Below are 22,128 nucleotides of genomic sequence, written 5' to 3' on the forward strand. Positions count from 1 at the left end.
TGGCATCAAATCTCATTCTTTCCGGTTCATGGGAGAAGGTCAACTAGTATTACTTAATGACCAATCAGAATCCTGAAATGCCCATAGCTAAATTGCCACCGATGATTTTCAAGAACAAGTGGTAACTGCAACTATACTAATGTCTAGAGATGAGGGCCCAGCTTACTGGTCGACATGAAGATACTTTGTCAAAGCAGCAACCTGGGAAGTTGAGGTTCATATCCATGCTGCAATTACAATGCTTGGATGTAAGCAGGTGTTTCTGAAGAAGCTGAGAGGAGTTTCCTTGTTCAAAATATTGGCAAATGGCATGTGGCTTTGTAGTTAAGTAGACCGGGATCCAAATCCTCGCTCTCCAGTCCCCACCAGTAATGTGACTCTACAGCAAATTATTTCATTTCTTTGAACTTCATCCTTCTTTGTGAAACAGGAGCTTATAATTTTTGTTCTTGGTATTGTATAGTGCTTCTCAAACTACCTGGGGTAAAGGACCAGGTTTAAAAAATGTTGCAGTGGTTACTTTAAAAAATATAGTAAATATGAATTTCAAAAAAACCCCACCCAAAATACAAGCTTCATTTTTTTTTTTGTTTTGTAATTGAATTATAAAGACACATATGGTTGTAGGTCTACCAGCAATGAAAGGTGATAAGGGTTGGTCCTGAGAAGGCTTAGAGTCTCTTGCAAGGGTTTCTAGAGAGACTGTTAGAGGTTGTTTAGACAAAGAAGACTAACTTCCTAGACAGAGAGGAAGGGGTATTTCTGTTGGCATAGAAAACATATCAGATTTGGAGTTCAAGGTTTTCATCTTCATCAAAAGTGTTCATAGGATTCTTCAAATTTTGGGGCCATTGTTCCTTTTTAATTACTGCTTTAACTTTAACACAAGAGAAAGTGTGAGATTAGGAATTAAGTTTGTATTGTAATCCAGCTACTGCCAGAATTGGACCTTTAGTTTGATTTTTAGAAAACTTGGCCCTGCAGTTCTAGGAGATAAGCATTTCTTTCAGATTGTCATCTAACTTTATATACTTTTTACAGAACTTTCATTGAGAATTTACAGCCCAAACTCATTATTTTCTTTCTCCACGTTTTCCAATGCACTTATAAGCAAGCAACCAACATACTCTCCATTTTCACTAACTGATCTATAGGAGTAAATATTTGATTGTTCAAGGCCATGGCTTTGATAGACCCTTGATTAGAAAAGTCTATTGGTGATAAACACTCTTGTGGCACTGTGTCCCATGAATAATAACCAGAGTCCACTTTACCACTTGAAATGGGTTATTATTAATACCAGTAAGTCTGATGATATCATAGAACCCATTAAAGTTTATGCAGATTGAATTCAGAGAATCTATTTAAAGTCTGTTTTAGTCTGGCTATGTCTGACAAACACACATAGGTGTGTGCATATGTGACTACAAACTTTAACACCTTCGATAGCTGTAAGGAAATGAATTTTAAGTTTTCAAAAAGGTTAAGAAAAGGGATGTGAAAATTTTATTTAGGTTTGGTTTTACTGTAACATTGTTTTTTGCTTTATAAAATAATTTTATAAAAGAGTCCATCATGATATTATATAGAAAATACACCAAGGTAATATATATACATTTCATAAAAATAGAATACATCTTGAGAATTGCTTCCAGAGTCTGTTACCATCACGTACAGTGTATTGACGTTCAACATTTATGCTAATTTGAACATACAAGATTTTCAAGAAAAACAAAGGAAACTGTCCCATTGGTATTTGTAAAAACTGTTTGCAATTGACAGGAAAATAAAATACTGGAATGTAAAAGTTATGGCGCTAATGAAAGGAAGGTTATATCAAAATACTAGGACAAAGATCCATCCATGAACAATCATCTAAGGACAAAATAATATTTAATATTTTTTCTATTATCATAAGTGGTCCAGCTCATTTCACAATATCACTGAAAACAATATCCTTATTTTAGATGTTCAATCAACATAAACACCATTTGGTATCAAAGAAACATTCCAGAAGCTATACTGTATTTCTAAAATGAGTGGTGTTTCTTTTTCCCTTCAAGTGAAAATATGTGTATAAATCCCATTACGAAGTATCAATACTTTTTAAAAAAGCATCTTCATAAGTTACTTAATAAGCTTTGATCAAACACATAGCAGCCAGTTTTATTATTCTAAAATGTTCTAAAAAGCCAATTTATTGGCTTTGAACAAATTTTTTTTTTTTTTTAAGGAAATCTTAGCTACTATGCTACTATAAAACATCACTGATATGTCCTTCTGAGATGTTCAGAATAATCTTTGGAAAGTAACTGCTCCAGTGTAATAAATAAAGAAGATAATTAGGGACTTTTCTAGACTTTACCAAAAGAAATGACCATGGTGGGATCATGAAAATACCTCAGTGGTACCAAGGAAGGCACACAAAACAGAGCATAGCACCATTTTCAAGTTGCCAAGATAGCAACTGTTCAGGAGATGGTAATCTGGAAGGGGACTTGATTCCCATGACTAATGCAGTTGAAGTATGTGGATTAGGCTCTGGAGGGCTTCTTAGTATGGATAGGCAGACACAGCTATATAAACTATAAATGTGGTCTGATACTCAATGGTCCCATTGGCACTGTAGGATGAGGCTCGCACCCTCATGCGGTAAGTCTCTGGTTCTCGCAATGGTCGTGTTGTGTACACCACTCCTTTCAGGTTTTCGTCCCTTAAGGCAAAAGGAACAGTCTGTTCCTCATCTACCATGAGGAAAGTTGTCCTGGGATGCATCACTCCATCCTGCGTGTATGCAACCAGCCGGATTAAATCTTGATTGGCAGCTATTCCAAATGGGAGGGAGACAAGTTTGTATTCCAAGGCATATGGGCTCAAGGCACATTCCAAATCATTGGGTGGACAGTTCTTGAGGCAGAACCTAAGGATGACAAACACATAAAATGCATATAGTTACCTGCCTTGGAAGCAGGAGAGGGCATGAGTCAGGCGACCATAATCCATGACAACTTTCCAGCATCAAGGGCAGTAGACAGTCTGACTGCGAGAGCAATAGGCCACCCCATGGTCTCGGTCACTAACTCAAACCAGAAGCCAGATGTCTATGAGAATATGCTGGTTTAGAGTCAAATATCTATCTCTCCGTTTCATTAAGATCAGAAGTTTCTGAACCACTGAAGTTAAGAGTGAGTACCACAAGAGTGTCTTTAAAATGAAAAGTCAATTTTGGAAATAGAAGCATTTTACGTACATAGTATACTGGAAACAAGTACTTTTTAATGAGAGGAATACAAGCTCTTTTTAAATTGTAACATCTAAGACTGAAAGCTGAAATAGAATATATTAATATTTGGTTTCTTTTATTATTTTTAGGAAAAGGTCAATCATGATTTCTGGTAAGGGGGAAGGTTCTTTTATATTTGCTTTCCACATTATTTAAGAGTCTTATGGTTTGTCTCCCTCCCTCTCCATAATTTTTTTTCCCCTTCCCTTCCCCCATGGTCTTCTGTTAAGTTTCTCCTGATCCACATATGAGTGAAAACATATGGTATCTGTCTTTCTCTGAGGCATCATGACTTTTAGGTTGTCTTCCAGAAATCACTGGTAAGGGAGAATAAATTTTTAAAAATGCACCAAAGGATCATTTTCTGAAGATATGGATTTTTCAGTCATAGTATTTTTTAGATGTTTCTTAAGTCAGTATTTTTAATTTTCTCCCTCCCTTTCCTATTCCCCAAAAATAATTATGAGTAGTTTTTGGTGGACTGTGGGTAGTCCACACTTGATCCTGTTACAGTAACTTGGTAGTCACTGCTGAGAGGAAAACTAAAGTGTGAGCTCCACCCAGCATTTGGTTTCAGAGCTGCCTGCTTAAGAGCAGGTCCTATTCATGATGATCATTTTCTCTGTTTTCAAGCACCCCATTGACTTGGCACCTGAACACAGTAGGACATTTCAGTAAGAGGAGGGAGAAAACAGAAGGGTAGTTTATTTGGACCCCAGAAACGATAGTGTTTCAGACAGTAGGAAATGGAAGCAAGACGATATATGAATGGGCAGACTATTGACTCATCGTTGCTCATCTCCATTCTCTCCTGGAGTCATGGTGAGTCATCACAATTATGGCCAACGTACTTCTTGGAATGCTTTAAGTGCTGAGAGCCCTAAAAACTCTGAGGCAGCACAAACGGAAACTAGAAAGCTTCAAAGAAAGTCAGGTTCTATCATCCCATAAAACCTTCACTGCCGCGGTTGAATTCTAGATATGGCATGGCAGGTCACATCCTGGGGAGGCGCTCCCGGACAACCTTGGCAGACAAAAGTGATAGTGGAGGCTATGGTGGCTGCTGCAGGATGAGCTCATTCTGTACCCATTCACTGTAACCCCACGTACCCTTGGGGTTATTGACTGGGTGTGAATCACACATGACTACTGACAGGGTTTGTTGGTTGAGGAGAGAAGGCATTTCAAAAGCATTTCTGAGACTGGGGCACCTGAGTAGATCAGTCAGTTGAGCATCTGACTCTTGATTTCGGCTCAGGTCATGATCTCATGGTTCGTGGGTTTGAGCCCTGCTTTGGGCCCTGCGCTGACAGTATAGAGCCTGCTTAAAATTCCGTCTTTCTCCCCCTCTCTCTGTTCCTCCCCCACTGTGTTCTCTCTCTCAAAATAAATAAACTGAAAAGAAAAGTATTTCTGAGAAGGCAAGACGTACCCTGAATCAGGATCCCGTCGGTAGTTGGGTGGACAGGGGGTATCGATGCACTGGTAGCTTCCTCTCATGTTGAAGCACATGCGGTTGGGACCACAGCGCACACTCTGCTCCAGACACTCATCAACATCTAGCAAACATCACAAGGAACACACAGTATCAGCAACTTGGGTCAGCGCAGGGGCTATGGCTATGTGACCTAAATGGTGAGCGCTAACCTTCTCCCCATGAAGGAATTCATAGCAAGTTTTCCCAACCGCATAGTGGAGAACATCTAGGCTTTTTCAGCCACGAAGTGGGGGATCCTGATACTGGCTGTGCTATTTCCCATATGGCTTTGAGGATATATATATATATTTTTAAGTATGTGAAAGACCACTGAAAAATAAAAGCTATACAAGTAGAAGGGAAGCTATTAAAGCTATCCTTTGGGAAACATCACATTTGAGGGTTTTTTTTTTAAAAGCAGCTAATACTTTAAATTCATGAAAAACAAGCTAAAAATTTAAAGGACACTTGTGAACCTTTCTTTGAAGTGAAGAATCACTTTAAAATGTGAGTGATCCTTCCTGATATTTTGTTTTAAAAGTTCAAAATGTTGAGTGGGAGGTAGGGCAGTGGACATTAAAGTAGTCAAGTGATAAATTCAGGAGAGATTGTACAGGTTAGTCAGAGCTTGTAGAGACAGAATTTGGGAAAAAACCCAAAACTAGGATCAAATGAATGACCGAAGAACCGTAATCCAAGATTAATCAAATCTGAACTGTGGAGAATGGATCCCCAGGTGTTATGGGCGTGGGGTACGCTCTCTATGGTAATAGCTCTCCCTAGGGTCATGGGAAAACATGCAAATGAAATGCTGTTTATTTTGTTGTTTTCTATACAAAGTTGTTAAATAAGAACCCTTAAATCACTCTGGTTAAGAAATATCATGAGGGGGCCTGCGTGGCTCAGTTGGTTAAGCATCTGACTTTGGCTCAGGTTATGATCTTATGGTTTTGAGTTTGAGCCCCACACCAGGCTCCATGCAGACAGCTCAGACCCTGGAGCCTGCTTCAGATTCTGTGTCTCTCTTTCTCTCAGCCCCTGCCCTGCCCATGCTCTTTCTCAGTCTCTCTCTCTCAAAAATAAACAAACACTTAAAATTTTTTTTAAAAATCAAGATGGAGCTAAAGGAAATTTTTGAGCTTTCTGAAAATGAATGTTTTTGAGCCATGATTTTTAACTTAGGGTCCATATTTGAGCATCAGGATCTGTGAATGAACATCTTTTTGTTCGTGCTTGTGTGAGAGGGACAGATGGACAGAGTCAGACAGTGAGTGCAACATTGAGATTGTAGAACTCTATAGACCTTCCTTCCAGAAAATCCATCAAAGTTTTTATGGGATTTTTGAGATCCTCAAGTTAAGAAACTTATTTTAGAGCAGTCGTTTCCAATGCATTCCCTGGTGGTGGATGGAAGCTCTCCATCTATGTGAGAGCAGGCAGATGTTTCAGGGAATCCATTTCCACTCAGAAACACATTTCCCTTTTCTTTCCTAAAAGTACTCTTTTATATCCCATTTTATATCCTTCTTCTGCTTTACTAAAGAAAGGTTTCCACTAATCCCTAGTCTTTTTATGATACCCAGGTGTAAAATGCTTCAAAGCAAAGGGTGAGAAAAACTGTTGATTCATGTTGATGGTGGCAGGCCTTATTTCACCATTGCTACAATACAATGGTCTTAGCTCTGTTTTAAATTAGATTTCAGAAATGAGCTGGCTGTCATTGGAACACCTACTGATACTTTTACTTGAATAGCGAAAATGGCCTTAGACCTTTTCTGACAGTCAAGTTGGTTGGTTTAACAATGACTATAGACTTCTAAATTATGTAGTGGCCATTCCCTATTAACTGGGTTAAGTCTACAGCCCCAAAGTACTGAGGAAAATATATTTACAGCACATGTACATCAAACAACACAGCCAGAATTCACATCCTTTACAACAGTTTAAATATGGTACGAAACTTCAGAGGTCAGTTTAAAAAAGTATGAGTGAAGTACAAATAAGGTTTTCAAATTTCTTTTTGCAGTAGGCAAGCAACAAATTTGAAGACTACTTATTTTAGAAAGTCTTCATCAATTGGCTGTATATAGGCACCTGTAACACTCCTCCTTCCTTAGTATTTGAGTAAACGTAGGTCCTGTTGTACAGGAGGAAACAATTACAATTAATTGGAACCAAATCACTTCTCTGCAGCAGTAAAACCTAAAGGTTAAAGCCACTTCTATCGTGGAGTTGATGCCAAGACCAATGGGCATGTGGAATTATTATATCATCTCATGGTAGTAAGTGACTTGGTATCTGCATAATGGTATGTATGTTGGACTTGGGTTAAAGTTGTAACTTACTTTGTGAACCCTCAAATAACTTGAAATATTGCTATAAAAAAAGAGAAAAGAGGGAAGAGGGAAGAAATTCCAAGAGATAGTATTTTAATCATGGACAATAAATGTTTAAATTTTATTTCTGAATTATTTACTATTTGCATTTCTGTCTCAAAAATGAGCACTTTAGATTTGGTTTCAAATATATTCTGTTTTCTAAGGAAATGACAGACAATGTAATTATTTACTTTAAACTTGAGAATAGTTTTCACAAAGTAAAAAGATATTGAGCTATAGTGACATGGAGGAGATGACTTACTTGACTTTCTAGTTACTTAGATATTTTGGTACTAACATAATGTGCTTTCTAAGACTAGTTTTCCTACAGGAATAGAATGCAATGTGCAACAAATTTTTATTACACTGAAATCTTGCCTATTGTCTCTGAACCAATTTATAATTATGATTTTATCTATCAGAAGGTTGTTATCTCCTTGGCAAAATGAGTCTGCCTCAGAATGAAGTAAAAAGCCCTTTAGGAAAATGTGAAAGAAATTCAATTAGCCTTATCTTCTTTTTTCTCGTCCCTTCACATCAACCACCAAATTTCATTTTAGCTCTAATTTTTATGGTGAATTCTTGCAGACACATGGAGGCCAGTGGGCTACAGGGGCCCATGTAAATGGTGCCCTGGAGTCCAGAATCTGGATACATGTCTGGATGCATAATAAAAGCAGCTACCTTACCACAGATTTCCAATGGCTGAATATGAATCTACAAAAATATAACAAAATCTAATACTCAAAGTGTTTGCTCTTAGCTCCATACTAATGTACACTTCCCACTGAAAACCTTTCTTAAGTCTTTGGGCTTCTGGGCTGGTGGTCTTCTTTGTCTTCTGTCTATAAATCTCCTTGGCTTAAACACCCTATAGGCATTCACTCTGCTTGCTCTGTTCATTTATGCTACTGCCTGGTCTGAAAAGGAGAAGCCAGAAAAGATGGAGAAATTGTGCTGTCTTCTGTTAGCTGACAATGTGATGATGTCTGGTTTTTATTAAATGTTACAAGAAAATTACTATGATAGAAATTAAAGGATAGGCATTTTATGACATAAATATTCTACAAGAAAAGAATATAAGAGGAGTTGAAAAACTTTAATATTAATAGCTTTAGGACATATGAATGCATTTAACCAAGTTCTTCTGGATACATTAAATTATGATAAACATACTTGAAACATTTGTCTTATAGAAAGAATAATTTAGATCCTTGATACTATTATGGATTCCTTTTGAAAAACTTGGATAAATTAGAACACTAATTTCAAATGCAATGCCAATAAAGTGTTTCTAAAGGTTCAAAATTAGATTAGTGGGGCTTAAAATTAGTAGAAAGACATTTTAGTTTCTCCTCTCTGCTTCTTGGGCAAATCATTGTCAGTCATGTTTCTTGTTTTTCATTTTGTAGTCTGGTGACTTCCACTTTAGACTAGTGTCTCTGTCCTTGTTCAATGTCAAATTCACTTTAATTTCCTTTTTATCACTGACATTTTTATCACTAATGTATAAAGCTTCAAGAATGCACATGTGACTATCAACTTTTTTTCCTCTCATAAATGCCTGAAACACTTTCTAAAGCTATAAAAAGACTCTAAATTATTCTTCAGATTAAAGACTGCTTTAAAAGATGTAATTGTTTTCTCAAGTCTTTTCTAAAACCACAAAAATATGTAACCCATTTAAATCACAAACATTTCAAGTGACACCTGTTTCTGATTTGTTCCCATTGTTTTCCACTCTCTGAAGTACAACCGAAAGTTTAAAAATGTTTTGAACCGAATGAGTTGAAAGGCATTTAAAGAACAAACTGCCATAATTTAGGAAAAAAAGAAAAATCCTCTCAGGAGAATATGGTACAATATAGCACTTAAAATCTGGCTAACAGGTTTTATAGTTTGGTTGGTTATTCCAAATGCTTTCGTATCTACCCTGCTCCCTTCCTTGGTGCCTGGTGCACCCACGGGAAGTGTAGTATTAATGTTGGGCATTGCCCCTTCGGAGGGCTCTTGGGGTGACCACCTGGCGAGAGGTATAAAACACGGACAGTGTAAATGCCCTCACCTCACCCTGATGCTACAGTACAATGGTCCTGGTAGTCACAGCATCATGGGGGAGACAGAGAATCATTCTAGACATTATGAGACCTGTGATGAAGTCCTACCCTTGTTCTTGATTGTTCTAGGACATTAATGCTCACGTAATCACTCTGAGACTTTATCTTACTACTTGTAGAATGGGTATAAATTATTGCCCTTCACATATCTGTACTGTTGATTAAAATGAGTTAATAGTTGCTTTGGAAAAACATGACTATAATGTAATACATTATTCTCATACTTCAAATTTCAGTAGTAAGTTCTACATAGGGTTTTAAATAAATGTTTGTGACAGATGGCCAGGAGCAAAGGTTATCACGGTGTTCGCGGGCCTTCTCCAGTCCACATGACCCAGTGGGGGGCCCAGGGGGTGAATGAGTGAGGGGGAGGGGCGGGGGCTCATGGAACTCAGGTGCTGCATCATACATCTAGGTCTTGTCTCCTGTACACTCTTTCCGTGGCTTGCATCCTAGCAAGTGTTCTGAATCTCACAGAGAGGGAAAATTTAATTAAATTCGATTGGTACTGATAAGCACTCTTTTGGAGATTTTATTGTACTTTAGGCAAAGGATACAATTTGTACATGACATAAATTCATAAAATTCAGAGGCTTGTTAAGACCTATATAATACTTCTGATTTTGTCACAAAATTGAGGGGGTTTCTTAAAGTAAGGTCTTACTTGTTTTTGATCTAAGTTTGCATTGCAACATAATTACCTCGTCAAAGTAAAATGCTTTACATATTTTTGTGAAAAGAGGGTAATATAGAGATTGATAGTTTTTTTCTTTCTACCGTCACATTGTCCCAAACTCTGTTATATTACCTATAACCTTGTATATTATGTTTTTATTAACATGTCTGTTTCCATTGGATTTAGATATTAAAGGGAAGAGACTATCTTATTCATTTGCAGATGGACTTTTTGCATTTTTCAATGTCAGCTCATGATTGTGCCATATCACTTGTAGACTCAAAGAATGGATTGTTCAATTACCCACTGTTTGCCAAGACAAAAAATAAAATAATGCCTAATACTGGAGTAAATTTACCAAGCTCTCTTCCTGTTTCCTCTTTCATCTTGGCTGAACATTGAAAAGACATCTGAAGAGATTTATTTCCACTTAGGTTTAAAAATATACAACATGAACTGGTTTAGGCATTCTTCTTCTTTCTATAAGACTGCACCAGTACTGATTCTCAACAATTTTCCTTTGCCTACTTGCTTTCTCACTGGTTCTCCTATTGCACAGTGTTTAAAAATAAATATGACTAATGGGAATGAGAAGGAAGAGGAAGCAACTGGGAGAATATTTTTTTAAAAAAGGGAAAACACTTAATTTCTCAACTCTACTACATTAGTTTGAAGTCAAGTCGCAGCAATGAACATCCCAAATTTTTCTCACCTTGACAGGTCTTTCCATTGAGCATGAGCTGATAGCCAGGAGGACAGATACAGTGATAGCTTCCAAAGGTATTTTTACATTCGTGCTGGCAAGTGTCTCCATTTTCACATTCATCAATATCTGTGCAGAAAGAAAGCAGAGTGTATAATCATGTAAAACAAAGGCAGAGACTGTGACAGAATCAATTATACACAAGTTGTTGATATACAATAGAAAAACTTCTGGTTGTTTTATAATTTTATATCAGGATCTGTTTTTAATGGAGCCCAATATCAGTTGTACTATTTCATAAAATATGAACATCTCTTCTGTGTATAAGAAGCTGAAGCCCCAAATTAGGAATGACACATGAAATACATTGGTACAAGATCCTAAACCACCAAAGTACTAAATTCTTGACAGAATAGAATGGTAGGGTTTACCTAAAAGGCAAAGTTTCTACTGAGGTTGACTAGCACAAGGAATGTTAGTTTTTATTTAAACTCTAGCCTCCTCTCTCTCCCTGCACCTGCCCCCAACATCTGTGCATTACTTTCCCATACAGAGATAGCAAGTGGAACTTCATGCAATTGTAAAGTACTAATGGCAACTGTAATTTAATATCTATAATTGCTGTGACACCTTTTATTCCTCAAAGCTTCAGTCAATTCTTTTGTCAAAAGTAATCACTGATGCAGAGTTGTTGGAAGGTTCAGATATCACAATAATGGAAAAGCATTTCATAGTGAACAATTGTTTATCTGCTATTCTTAAAGGCAAGAAAGTAGCAAAAGAGAGTGAGAATGGGTGATAAAAATTAATTGCTATTTGCTTTCAGGATAAGAGATTTGGGAGGCCTCAGATTTCTTCTCGTATCTGTGTTTTGAGTAGACTAACATTAGAATCTGTTCACAGTTGCATCTACAGAGGAAGAATGAAGAGAGAACATGATGTGAGATGGGAGCAGGACTGCGTTGAGTGGAAGTAAAGAGAAGATGAAGTGAAAACTGAGAGGTGACTCAGAACAAAGAGATGTGTTCATTGTACATGTTTTGCATCTGCTCAGAACGTAATTGGAATGATTCAAAATCTGTTAATAAGCACTCATCAAATATTTGTTAATGGTTTTGCCTCATTTTAGTTAACCAAAGCATTTACTCCACAACTTGAGTTATTTTTACTTTTTTCTCTTTATAATCTGCTTTAACCTAAAATAATCACAGAAATGTAAATGATGAGGAAATCCAAGAAGTCACTATCTCTCTTCCCTGAGTATGAATGTTAAAGTGGTCCCAAGTGTGATTTGTGCGTTCAGAGGCAGTGCAGTGTTCATTTCTCCTGTTAAGCTTTGGAATCATTCCCTCAAAAAGCTAAATTTTAGCCTGATTCAAAGAAGACTGCATAGTGTTAATCTGAATCTTTTGTAAGTTAGACATATCCCAGATGGTTAATTAAAGGCATTTGGTGTTTATTGCAAGTTGCTCATAATATAATTCCAAAGCCGTCTGCAATCATAGTGTAAATTTCTCTATTAGTATGAACACTATAAAATACTCACCATATTGTAAGAAATATTTCTTAATGTCTATTAACTGCCCTGAAATAAAACTTAAACATCCAGTAATTGACTAGTTATGGAAGTTTACTTCAGTTTCTCCATGATTGGTTCTTTGAAATAGTAGCTGCCTCAAACAGCCAATGGTTTGAGAAAGATAATTCTTATAAATTAGTGTAATATAAACACAAAGACACAGAAAACATTTATGAGACTCTACTATGAAACTGTAGAGCTTAGATAGTGATGAAATTAGTGATAGAATATAATCAGAGATGCTTTCTTAAAATGACTGGGGCCTTCAGCTGAGTCAAAAGATGGGAGTATGGTGTAGGGGGTGAAGTTTCATTTATGTGTCACAGAATAAACAAGGGTTTTGGACAGGAAGGTAAAGGTAGAAGAGAACTTGTTTTAGATGAAGTCAGAGAGGGATGAAAATTGGAGATGAAACCCTTTAGAGTGGGAATGACTGTTTGGAAGAAACTTTGAAAGACAATATGTCAAATTTTAATTCTGCCAATTAAAAAAAATAGTGAAAAGTATTAACCAACAAAGAGGTCAAAATTGGGGCATGAAACACTACCAATACTCAGAATGGTTTGGAGCAGGCTAAAAGTGGTATCTGATATCCTTGCAAGGATTGTGGAGTCCACAGGGTCAGTAATTAGGTAGTGTTTGACCATATAAACTAACTGTTGAGAATTGGTAATGAATGCATTAATGTTTGAAGTTCAAGGAGTAGAAGAAACTAAGACTGCCTTTATTTTTACTTTTTTCTAGGACACTGATCACAGGGAGAAGACTTGGTGTGCATCATATTAACTTTCAGGTATATCAGGACAGCTAGACAAAAGTTCTGGAGAAAAAATGGACTTGAGAAAAGTTTAAAGTTTAAGTATCCAGAGGATTTGAGGGTCCAGGTGGGTCCACAGAAGAGTGACTAAGAAAGCACGTCCGAGAAGATAATGATGTAGGAACAGGGCTTGGAGAAGACAGAAAAAGAAATGACAAAAATTGAAGTCAGAGAGAGAAGAAAAATTTTTAAGGTTTGTAAGAAATGTGTAACAGAAAGTATATTTAGGAGAGAATAAATGAAGTGTAAAATACTTAAGAAAAATGCAAGACAATGAAGTTGGCATGGGAGTCTTTAAATTTAAACAAAATCTCTTTCTTCCTGCCCTCCTCCCTTTCTTCCTTGCTTTGTCATCTAACAAACAGTGGGGCTAATTCATGTTTGCTAACTTCTCTTGGCACACAGCTCAATGGCATGCAAACTGTGGACACTCACAGAAAATTGAATTAAATGAATGACAGATGGTAATGTTTGCAACGTAACTGAAAACAAAGTCCATTCTTGAGTTGGAAATTACACTTCACTTTTGCAAACAAATTAAACTGTAGACTTGAGAGTTTAGATAAAGATATTGAAAGGACATATTTTAGAGCAATGAAAGCAACTTAATTTTGTCTTGGTTCACATGATCTTTTCAGTGACTTCCATATATACAAAATAATCAAACTGAGAAATTCCACAGGAGGTGGGGGGTGGGGGGAGGGTGTGGACAAACAGTCAACACAGTGATGGTTGTAATACGGAATGAGCAGCTGACTGAGTAGCTGAAAGTTTCACTTTTAACCCACTGCTTTGGCATCAACCAGATATAGCCATAATCTGATGGTATTATATTATGTGGCAATGTGCATATTCTCTTTTAAAAAGTATATTCTGGGTGTCACTGAAATTTATTTCTACACAGCATTAAGTTTTATTTAGAAACGCTTTCAGGACTTGATCAAAAGAGAGGAAACTGCCGAAATAAAACAATTATCAGAATGCACACATGTAAATGCATCATTTACTTGAATAAATTTTGTAATAGTTGGAACTTTGAGTCATCCCAGATTTGAGATCAGATATAGTTCACTGCACCCCAAATAGCACAGGTGCTGTGCATATGCTTAGACTCTGGTCCATACGTGAGCCCACAGAAAGGAAATGCAATATGGCTGACATTTACCTACACATGTGTCACGGCTCGCTTCAGAGCCTTCAGGACAAGTTTTCCTAATAGTCCTTCTAGTCCTGGAGAGAGATGTTCTGCTGTTTCTATACTCCGAGTAGGAGCTGTAGAGATGTGAGTACTGTCTGTAATGCTGCTGAGGTTGATAGTTGTTTCTCACAGGGGAGAACCGTGCAAGGTTATAGCTACTGTACTGAGTGCCATAATTAGGCAGCCTCTCCAATCCAGCGCAAGATTTCCCGTCCCCTAATAAATGTTGACCTGGTGGACAGATACACTTGAAGCTGCCGGGGGTGTTGGAGCACTGATATGCACAAGGCTTAGGCACTTGTTCACATTCATTAATGTCTGCTCGTGTGCCATGATACATAAAAAAGAGAAAAAAAACAGATACATACACAACACAGGAATAAAAGAATCAGTCTCTGAAACAAACTGAAGACATTACGTTACCCTCTGAAGCTACAAATATAGTATTTTCTCAATTATTGTGAACGTTAGAGAGAGCGTTAATCATTCATTTAGGAATACAGAGAAAGGTTCTAAGACTTTTCCTCAAGATTGCTTCATATGCACAGTAGAAACATAAAGGATCATACAGGAAATGTGCTCTTTCCAGAAAAACTAGAGTTCAAAGCTACTGCAGATCTTAATTCTGTTGGTGGAGGGAAGGACTCCATCATATTTCTAGTTTGCATTTTACTGTAACATTCTTTAAGTTACAGTAAGTTTCAGATGTGGTAATATTGGTACAACTACTAACATTTTTCTTTTGTTTCTTTTGAATCAATAATTATTATTTAATAATCAAGCCAATAATCAAGCACATTTTTTTACAAAAATTTAAAAAGAAGGAAATTAAGACGGATATGAACTCACAAAGTCTATAAAATTTTTTAAAAAGTTATTTTTCTTTCTATGCGTGGGTCAACACAGAGTATACCCTCCCAACTTTTCCTGTAAATTGGAAGAGCAAGTGAAAACCAGAGAACAAAACCAAATTCCTTAATTCATTACCACAGTGGCATGAAAGAAACATGAATAAGCAGAATAAAAGTAGCATATTTTACTTTAAAAATTATTTTAGTAGGCAAAAGTTAAAATTAACTTTCTTAAACTCTTTAAGGGAATGGCCCTCCCTTCTTCATTGGTTTATTCCCCAGTCCAATGCCTGATATTCAACTTCAGGTCAAATTAGTGAATAAACATACTTCATTCTGCTAAGTCACTGTTATGACTAATCAAGATGTTAAATTATATATAAATTCTAATAGAAGACTAAAATGATATATTATGTACTTCTGTTAACAAGTGTTTATTTTAAAAGCATTTCTAGTAATTGTACTACTTTCAACATTTGCTCTGTGCAAAGTACTATGCTAGTGGCTGCATAAAGACAGAACAAAGTCTTTATGGGAGAATTTGCTATAAAAAATTGTTAAGTAGACAACCAAAGCAACCAATTTTTAAAGTGTAGTACGGCAAACCAGAAGCCAGTAGTTAGCGCCCACACAATTTTTTTTGTACTTAAATATTCCAAGAGCAATATAGTAACATAGGTCAGTTTCTTGATCATAAGTGCATTAATTAAAAAGAAGCATATGGTTACCTGCATACAGATATCTTCCATTGTCTGTTACCTGCCTTATTCATATTCAGTTATAACTAGGATGGAAACTAATAGGCCACTGGGAGAACTGAGATTCTTAGCACAGGAAATGGCACATAGTAGGCACTAAATATCGGGGAAAGTAACAACTATCAATTCACTTATATTTCATATTCACATTTTACTTCCTCAGGCCTAAACCTTTATAATACATTCTATTTGAATATGAAGCATACTCGAATGCATCTGTGCAAACATTGACGTCATGTGCAGAGAGAGAGAATGAGGGAAGCAATCTTCATGATGCAGTTGCCACAGTAACTACATCGGAACCTCACTCTGATATGTGTCGTATATAACAAGCACTCTGAAAATGGCTATTATTATCACGTTAAATATCAGTGTAGATTACACTCAATATGAATCTTTAAGAAGTAATTAAAAATGTTATTAATTAATTAAACCGATTTCCAAAATTTCTAATTGTCCCAAGAAAGCATTTGGCGGTAGAGAGCGGTCCTGATCCAGTCGGTAAGGCCAAGTAATTATGTTAGCAGCTTTATTACTCAGAGCTCCGGGTAACTTACCCACACAGGGTCTTCCAACCCCCTGAGGCCGGAAGCCTCGGGGACACACGCAGCCATAGCTGCCTCTGGTATTCTCACACATCTGGTTATATCTGCACTGGTGGGTCCCATCCTTACATTCGTCAATATCTATGCACATAAGACAGTGAAAAGTCATAATGCTTCCTCTTTCAAAACCTAAAGTCGTCATATTTAAAATGAACATTCTTTAGAACTATCAACCATTGTATTTCTCACCATGTAGCTGAGATCTCGGTTCAAGTTCTGGCTCTTCCCCTTAGTAACTTGTTCCTTTTCCTTCTCTTGCACCCTACTTTGGCACGGGTTTTATTCTCAGCTTTGTAGCCCTTTTCTCTCTTTAACTGTCTTACTTATACTAGTGACTCTAGTAAGCTCACTGATGTAGATTGACAGCAATAGTACAATGTTGTTTCTTATCTACAGCCCTGCGTTTCAAGCTGCTGGCTGGTCCTCTTCATGTCCATCCTCTACTAGTTTTCAAACTCCACACATCCTCAGTGTCTTATCATTACTCTCTTCTTTATGATAACATTCTTTTTTCCTCAGTCAACCAGAGTAATCTATAACTTAGTTTCTAAGATTGGGTAATTCTCCTTCCTTCAATCAACCCCTTAAATCTCCATTTCCATTTCCACTTAGCTATATTTTTGCTGTAGCTTTTTTAAAGGTTATTAATTTATTTTGAGAGAGAGACAGTGTGAGTCAGAGAGTGGCAGAGAGAGAGAGAGGGAGACAGAGAATCCCAAGTAGGCTCCATGCTGCCAGTGCAGAGCCTGATGAACTCGGACCCATGGAACCGTGAGAAAATGACCTGAGACAAAATCAAGAGCCCGGCATTTATTGACTGAGCCACCCAGGCACCCCTTTGCTATAGCTTCTTAAATAAAGAGTAAAGCTCAGAAGATTGTTTATTTTATTTATTTATTTATTCTTTATTAATTTTTTAATGTTTATTTTTGAGAGAGAGATAAAGTGTGAGTTGGGGAGGGGGAAGATAGAGAGGGAGACACAAAATCCAAGGCAGGCTCCAGGCTCTGAGTTGTCAGCACAGAGACCAATGTGGGGTTCAGACCTATGAACCATGAAATCAGAACCTGAGCCAAAGTCAGATACTTAACCAACTAGGCACCCAGGCACTCCAGTAGTCAATACTCATAAAAATATCTACAATCACACATAACTGTACATGATGCTCTGAGTTGGTTACTGTTCTTAGGCATTAAAAAATATTGGGGCTCCTGGGTGGCTCAGTTGGTTAAGTATCTGACTTTGGCTCAGGTCATGATCTCAACAGTTTGAGAGTTCAAGCCCCGCATTGGGTTCTGTGCTGACAGCTCAGAGCCTGGAACCGGTTTCAGATTCTGTGTCTCCCTCTCTCTGTCCCTCCCCTGCTCATGCTCTTTGTCTCAAAAATAAATTTAAAAAAATGTACATATATATCCATATTGCTAGAAAGTCTTTGAAATCTGATAGTATATTTTTAAAAAACTGGGGATAGGGTTGGTCTAAGTCCCCATGTACCTCAACAAGTAAAAAGTGGTCAGTATTCCTTCATTTATATCTGTACCCTCCTCTCACTGTTATGTTATTTTGAGAAAAGTCAGGATATATTATAACTTTTTAAATAAATATTTCAGAGTAAAAACTTTTTTAAATGATTCTTTTTATTTTTAAATGTTTATTTTTGAGAGAGAGAGAGAGAGAAACCAAGTACAAGTGAGGGGCAGAGAGAGAGAGAGAGGGAAAAAGGACCTGACGCAGGCTGTGCACTGACAGTAGATCCCGATGTGGGGCTGAACTCACAAACCATGAGATCATGACCTGGGGCCAAAGTCAGATGCTTAACTGACTGATATTAGGGTTTTTTTTTTTAATGTTTATTTTGAGAGAGAGAGTGATCATGAGCAGGGTAGGGGCAGAGAGAGAGGATCCCAAGCAGGCTTCGTGATGTCAGCCCAGAAACTGATGCGGGACTTGAACCCACAAATCGTGAGCCTAAACCAAGAGTCAGACACTTAACTGACTGAGCCACCCAGGTGCCCTTACTTTAATCATTGATTTAAAAAAAATGGATGGCTTACTTGTCTGGTCAATGGCAAATAGATCTCCTTCACTGAAGCAGTTATACACTCACCAATGCATGTTCCATTTTCTGCCTTGGTCATTCCGTTTGGACAAAGATCAATGCACTTATAGCCCCCACGGGTGTTTTTGCAGTGTTGATCTGGTCTGCATACATTTTGTCTGCATTCATTCACATCTTGATAAAGGAACAAAGGTAATGACGAGTGAGAAATTTCTACAGATACCATACCTTTGGATTTTAAGGCTTAAGATGTTGATTACATAATCATTGTGCAAGGTTAACATGTTTAAATCCATCAAGGTAAGTAACACTATTTTAAAACATTGATTTAAAAAAGTAATTCACATAGCTAGTAGCCATACCAATGACTTCCTCCTTTTAGAAAAAAAAAACCAATAGATATCGTTATGTCTATTGTTCTTCTGTGAAAAAAATTGGTAAATACAATATGGAACTGTTAAAAAATCGTTATGTAACTAGAAAATGAAACCTGTAAACAATAGCATTTGCTTCCATTTTGTTTTGGCATGGGTTACAAACATGATGGATGAAGGTATCTTATGTATGAATCCAGCCCAGGACACAGCATAGGGATCAGATCAAATATATTTAGAAATTACAAAGATGTCATTGATTTGAATTTAAAGCCCTTTTCTTACCTATGCATTTTCTGCCTTTGAGCTGATACCCAGGTTCACACCCACAGTGAAAACTTCCTATGGCATTGAAACAGCGGTGGTGACAGGGGCTGGATTCTTGACATTCGTTAATATCTGTTAAATAAAACAAAACTTTCATTATATGCTATTAGGAAACTTGAGTTTATTTATTTCAAATGTTGAACATTTTAATGATATCAATATCATGTTTAAGATCTTCCCTGAAATGAATCCAATGCAATTGCTCTCATATGATCTGCTCAATAAAGGATTAACTGCCGGAGACATCTCTCTCAATACTCTGCAAAGGTAGACATTTGCTAGTGACTCCAAACTATGTGGATGCAACACTCCCTTTAACTATTTTCCCAGATGGGTCCCACTTCTGTTTCTAGGAAGTTTCAACCCTGGAATGTTGCTGACAGACTAGAATACTGAAGCCAGGGTGGAGGGGGATGGGGGTATGGAAAGCCAAAGTCTTCTGCAGTATCTTTTGCAATTGACCTTCTTTCCCCATTTTTGCTGCTATTAGCCCAATGCAGGTCTTACCACCGAATGCAGCAACTTTGGCATTTGTTCTTGCCCACAGTCCTTGCCAAACTAATTTCCCAAACGCCATCTGGGACATAATAAAATAAAAAAAGTGCAGGCACAGATCCCCCAAATTCATGTGGCATTTGTCTGTTTTATGTACCTTCTCCCTGACTCCCCTTCCTTCTAGTCCCAGAGGAAGAGAAACCTTTTCTCCCATCTAAGAAAAGTTTCTCTACTTGAGTGAGCTCTGAGGCCATCTCCTCCTTCCTCACCAAAATGGGGATAGCGGTCTATCCATCATTCCCTCCTTGTGGGCATTTTCAAGTTCTTCCTCCTTACTGTCATCTCTCACATAAACCTATGGACAGAAGCCAGTCTTTCCTACCATAATCCCTCTTTCAGGTCTGTACACAGCTCAATTCCTTCTGCTTCTCTGTTGTTCTATCTCAGACCCTTTAAAGGAACAATCACCGCACTCACCTCTTCATATCCCCACCTTACATTCCCAAACTCAAGGTTGCCTGTGTCTTCTATTTGAAGTCTTTTATTTATATTTTTTATTTTGAAATTTCTTTTAAGTTTTTGTATAAATTTAAGTTAGTTAACATATTGTGTAATATTAGTTTTGGGCATATAAATTTTTCATCTTTCAAAATCTGCATGTTAATATAAATGCACAAAGGTGATCATATACTTTAAAAATAGTTTCTTAGTGTAGTTTTTTCTTCCTTTTTTGCTTGGCTTCCTTTATCTTTTTTCACCTTCCTTGCCCACCAAAGTCAACCTGAATTAATAATCTAGTATAAATAATAACATACCTCTTGTACATATCTCTGTCTAAATATATAAATCCATTTCCTTTGCCAATGGCTATTGATTCTTTTCTACACAATTATGCATTGTTTCCTACATCTTGGTGTCCTCAGTGGACAACACCTCATGGAAATTCCTCTAAGCCAAACAGTTGAGCTGCATTCCCCTCTATAATGGCCATACAATGGTTCCTGGTATGGACGTACCATAATTCATTCACTCTTTCTACTACTGTTAGGTATTCAGTTTTGTATCTGCTATTTCTGCCTCTATGAAAAGACCCTGACAGCAGCTTTATTCATAATTGTTAAAACTTGGAAACGCCAGGATGTCCTTTAGTAGCTGAATGGATAAACTGTAGTACATTAATAAAATGGAATATTATTCAACACCAAAAAGAAAAGAGCTATCAACCCATGGAGACTAAAATGCATATTATTAAGTGAAAAAGGCCAATATGGAAAGGCTATATTCTATATGATTCCAACCATATGATATTCTGGAAAACATAATACTATGGAGACAATAAAAGGATCAGTGGTTGTCAGAGGCTTGCAGGGAAGGAGGGGAGGAAGAGGCAAAGCAGAGGATTTTTAGGGCAGGCAAACTATTCCTTATGATATGATACAGGATACGTGTTATTATTTGTCAACATTCATACAGTGTACAACACGAAGAGTGATTCCTAATGTAAATAACGAACTTTGGGTGCTAACGATGTGCTAATGCGGGCTCACCCTTGGTAAAAATGCCGCCCCTCTAGAGCAGGGTGTTGGTAGTGCGGGGTGCTATCCATGAGCTGGTGTGGGGGTATATAGTATATGAGAAATCTCTTGACCTTCCCCTCCATTTTGCTGTAAACCTAAAACTTCTCTAAAAAATAAGGTCTATTAAAAAGATCCTGCAATAATATCTGATAGTCTTACATGATGGAGTTTTATGAAATAAAGCCTCTTAGATCATCTCTTCTCTCAAATATAATAAGCAGATGTTATGATTCAAAACCATTCTGCTACAAATATTTAAGACAGCCATGGAATAGTCCACCTAATAACTTATCAAGAAAGCGCAATCCATAAAACAGAGTTTACTTTAAATGATTCAAAAGGCAGAGGGTCTTAAGTCTTCTCTGATGAAGATAAAGCAGGGGACTCTATTTTATACCTTGGCAACTCAGCCCATCGGAAGCTCTTCGAAAGCCAGTTCCACAACGGACCACACAGCGATAGGATCCAATGGTATTGTCACAGTCCTGCCCGACACGGCAGGCATGTCCACCTAGCGCACACTCGTCAATATCTGCAACGAAGCGAGTCATTCAACTGAGGTGAGTTGAAGAAAACCACTGAAAGAACCTGATATAAAATGGGGTTAAGAAAAGCCATAAATGATACTTGAAAATGTATAAGTGCAAGAATGCTGAATAATTTGGTTGAGTCATTTCAGGTGGATTAAATTGACGATGAGTTCATAGGAGCCTAGCGTGGTATCTTTGCAGACTAACCCATACATTAGACCACTGATAAATTAGGTGGCTTTAAAAAGATTACTTCTCCTTTCTGACATTTCAGTTTTCTCAGTTGTGAAATGAAGATAGTATCTGTCTCTCAGCGTTGCTTTG

General features: G+C 37.3%; 1 protein-coding gene across 1 annotated transcript in view; it reads right to left on the reverse strand.

Moving 5' to 3' along the window:
- Nucleotides 1-1,874: 1,874 nt before the first annotated feature.
- The window catches only part of HMCN1 (hemicentin 1), a 436,837-nt gene continuing 416,583 nt past the window's right edge, over nt 1,875-22,128 (reverse strand). The window contains exons 100-107 of the mRNA XM_029935183.1: nt 21,672-21,806; nt 19,161-19,274; nt 18,550-18,675; nt 16,395-16,523; nt 14,196-14,546; nt 10,644-10,763; nt 4,716-4,842; nt 1,875-2,920 (exon numbers count right to left, since the gene is read on the reverse strand). Coding sequence (XP_029791043.1) covers nt 2,554-2,920; nt 4,716-4,842; nt 10,644-10,763; nt 14,196-14,546; nt 16,395-16,523; nt 18,550-18,675; nt 19,161-19,274; nt 21,672-21,806 — 1,469 coding nt within the window. The 3' untranslated portion in view covers nt 1,875-2,553. The remainder of the gene's footprint in view (nt 2,921-4,715; nt 4,843-10,643; nt 10,764-14,195; nt 14,547-16,394; nt 16,524-18,549; nt 18,676-19,160; nt 19,275-21,671; nt 21,807-22,128) is intronic.

Source organism: Suricata suricatta, chromosome 3 (genome assembly GCF_006229205.1).
Source record: "Suricata suricatta isolate VVHF042 chromosome 3, meerkat_22Aug2017_6uvM2_HiC, whole genome shotgun sequence".
Taxonomy (NCBI): Eukaryota; Metazoa; Chordata; class Mammalia; order Carnivora; family Herpestidae; genus Suricata; species Suricata suricatta.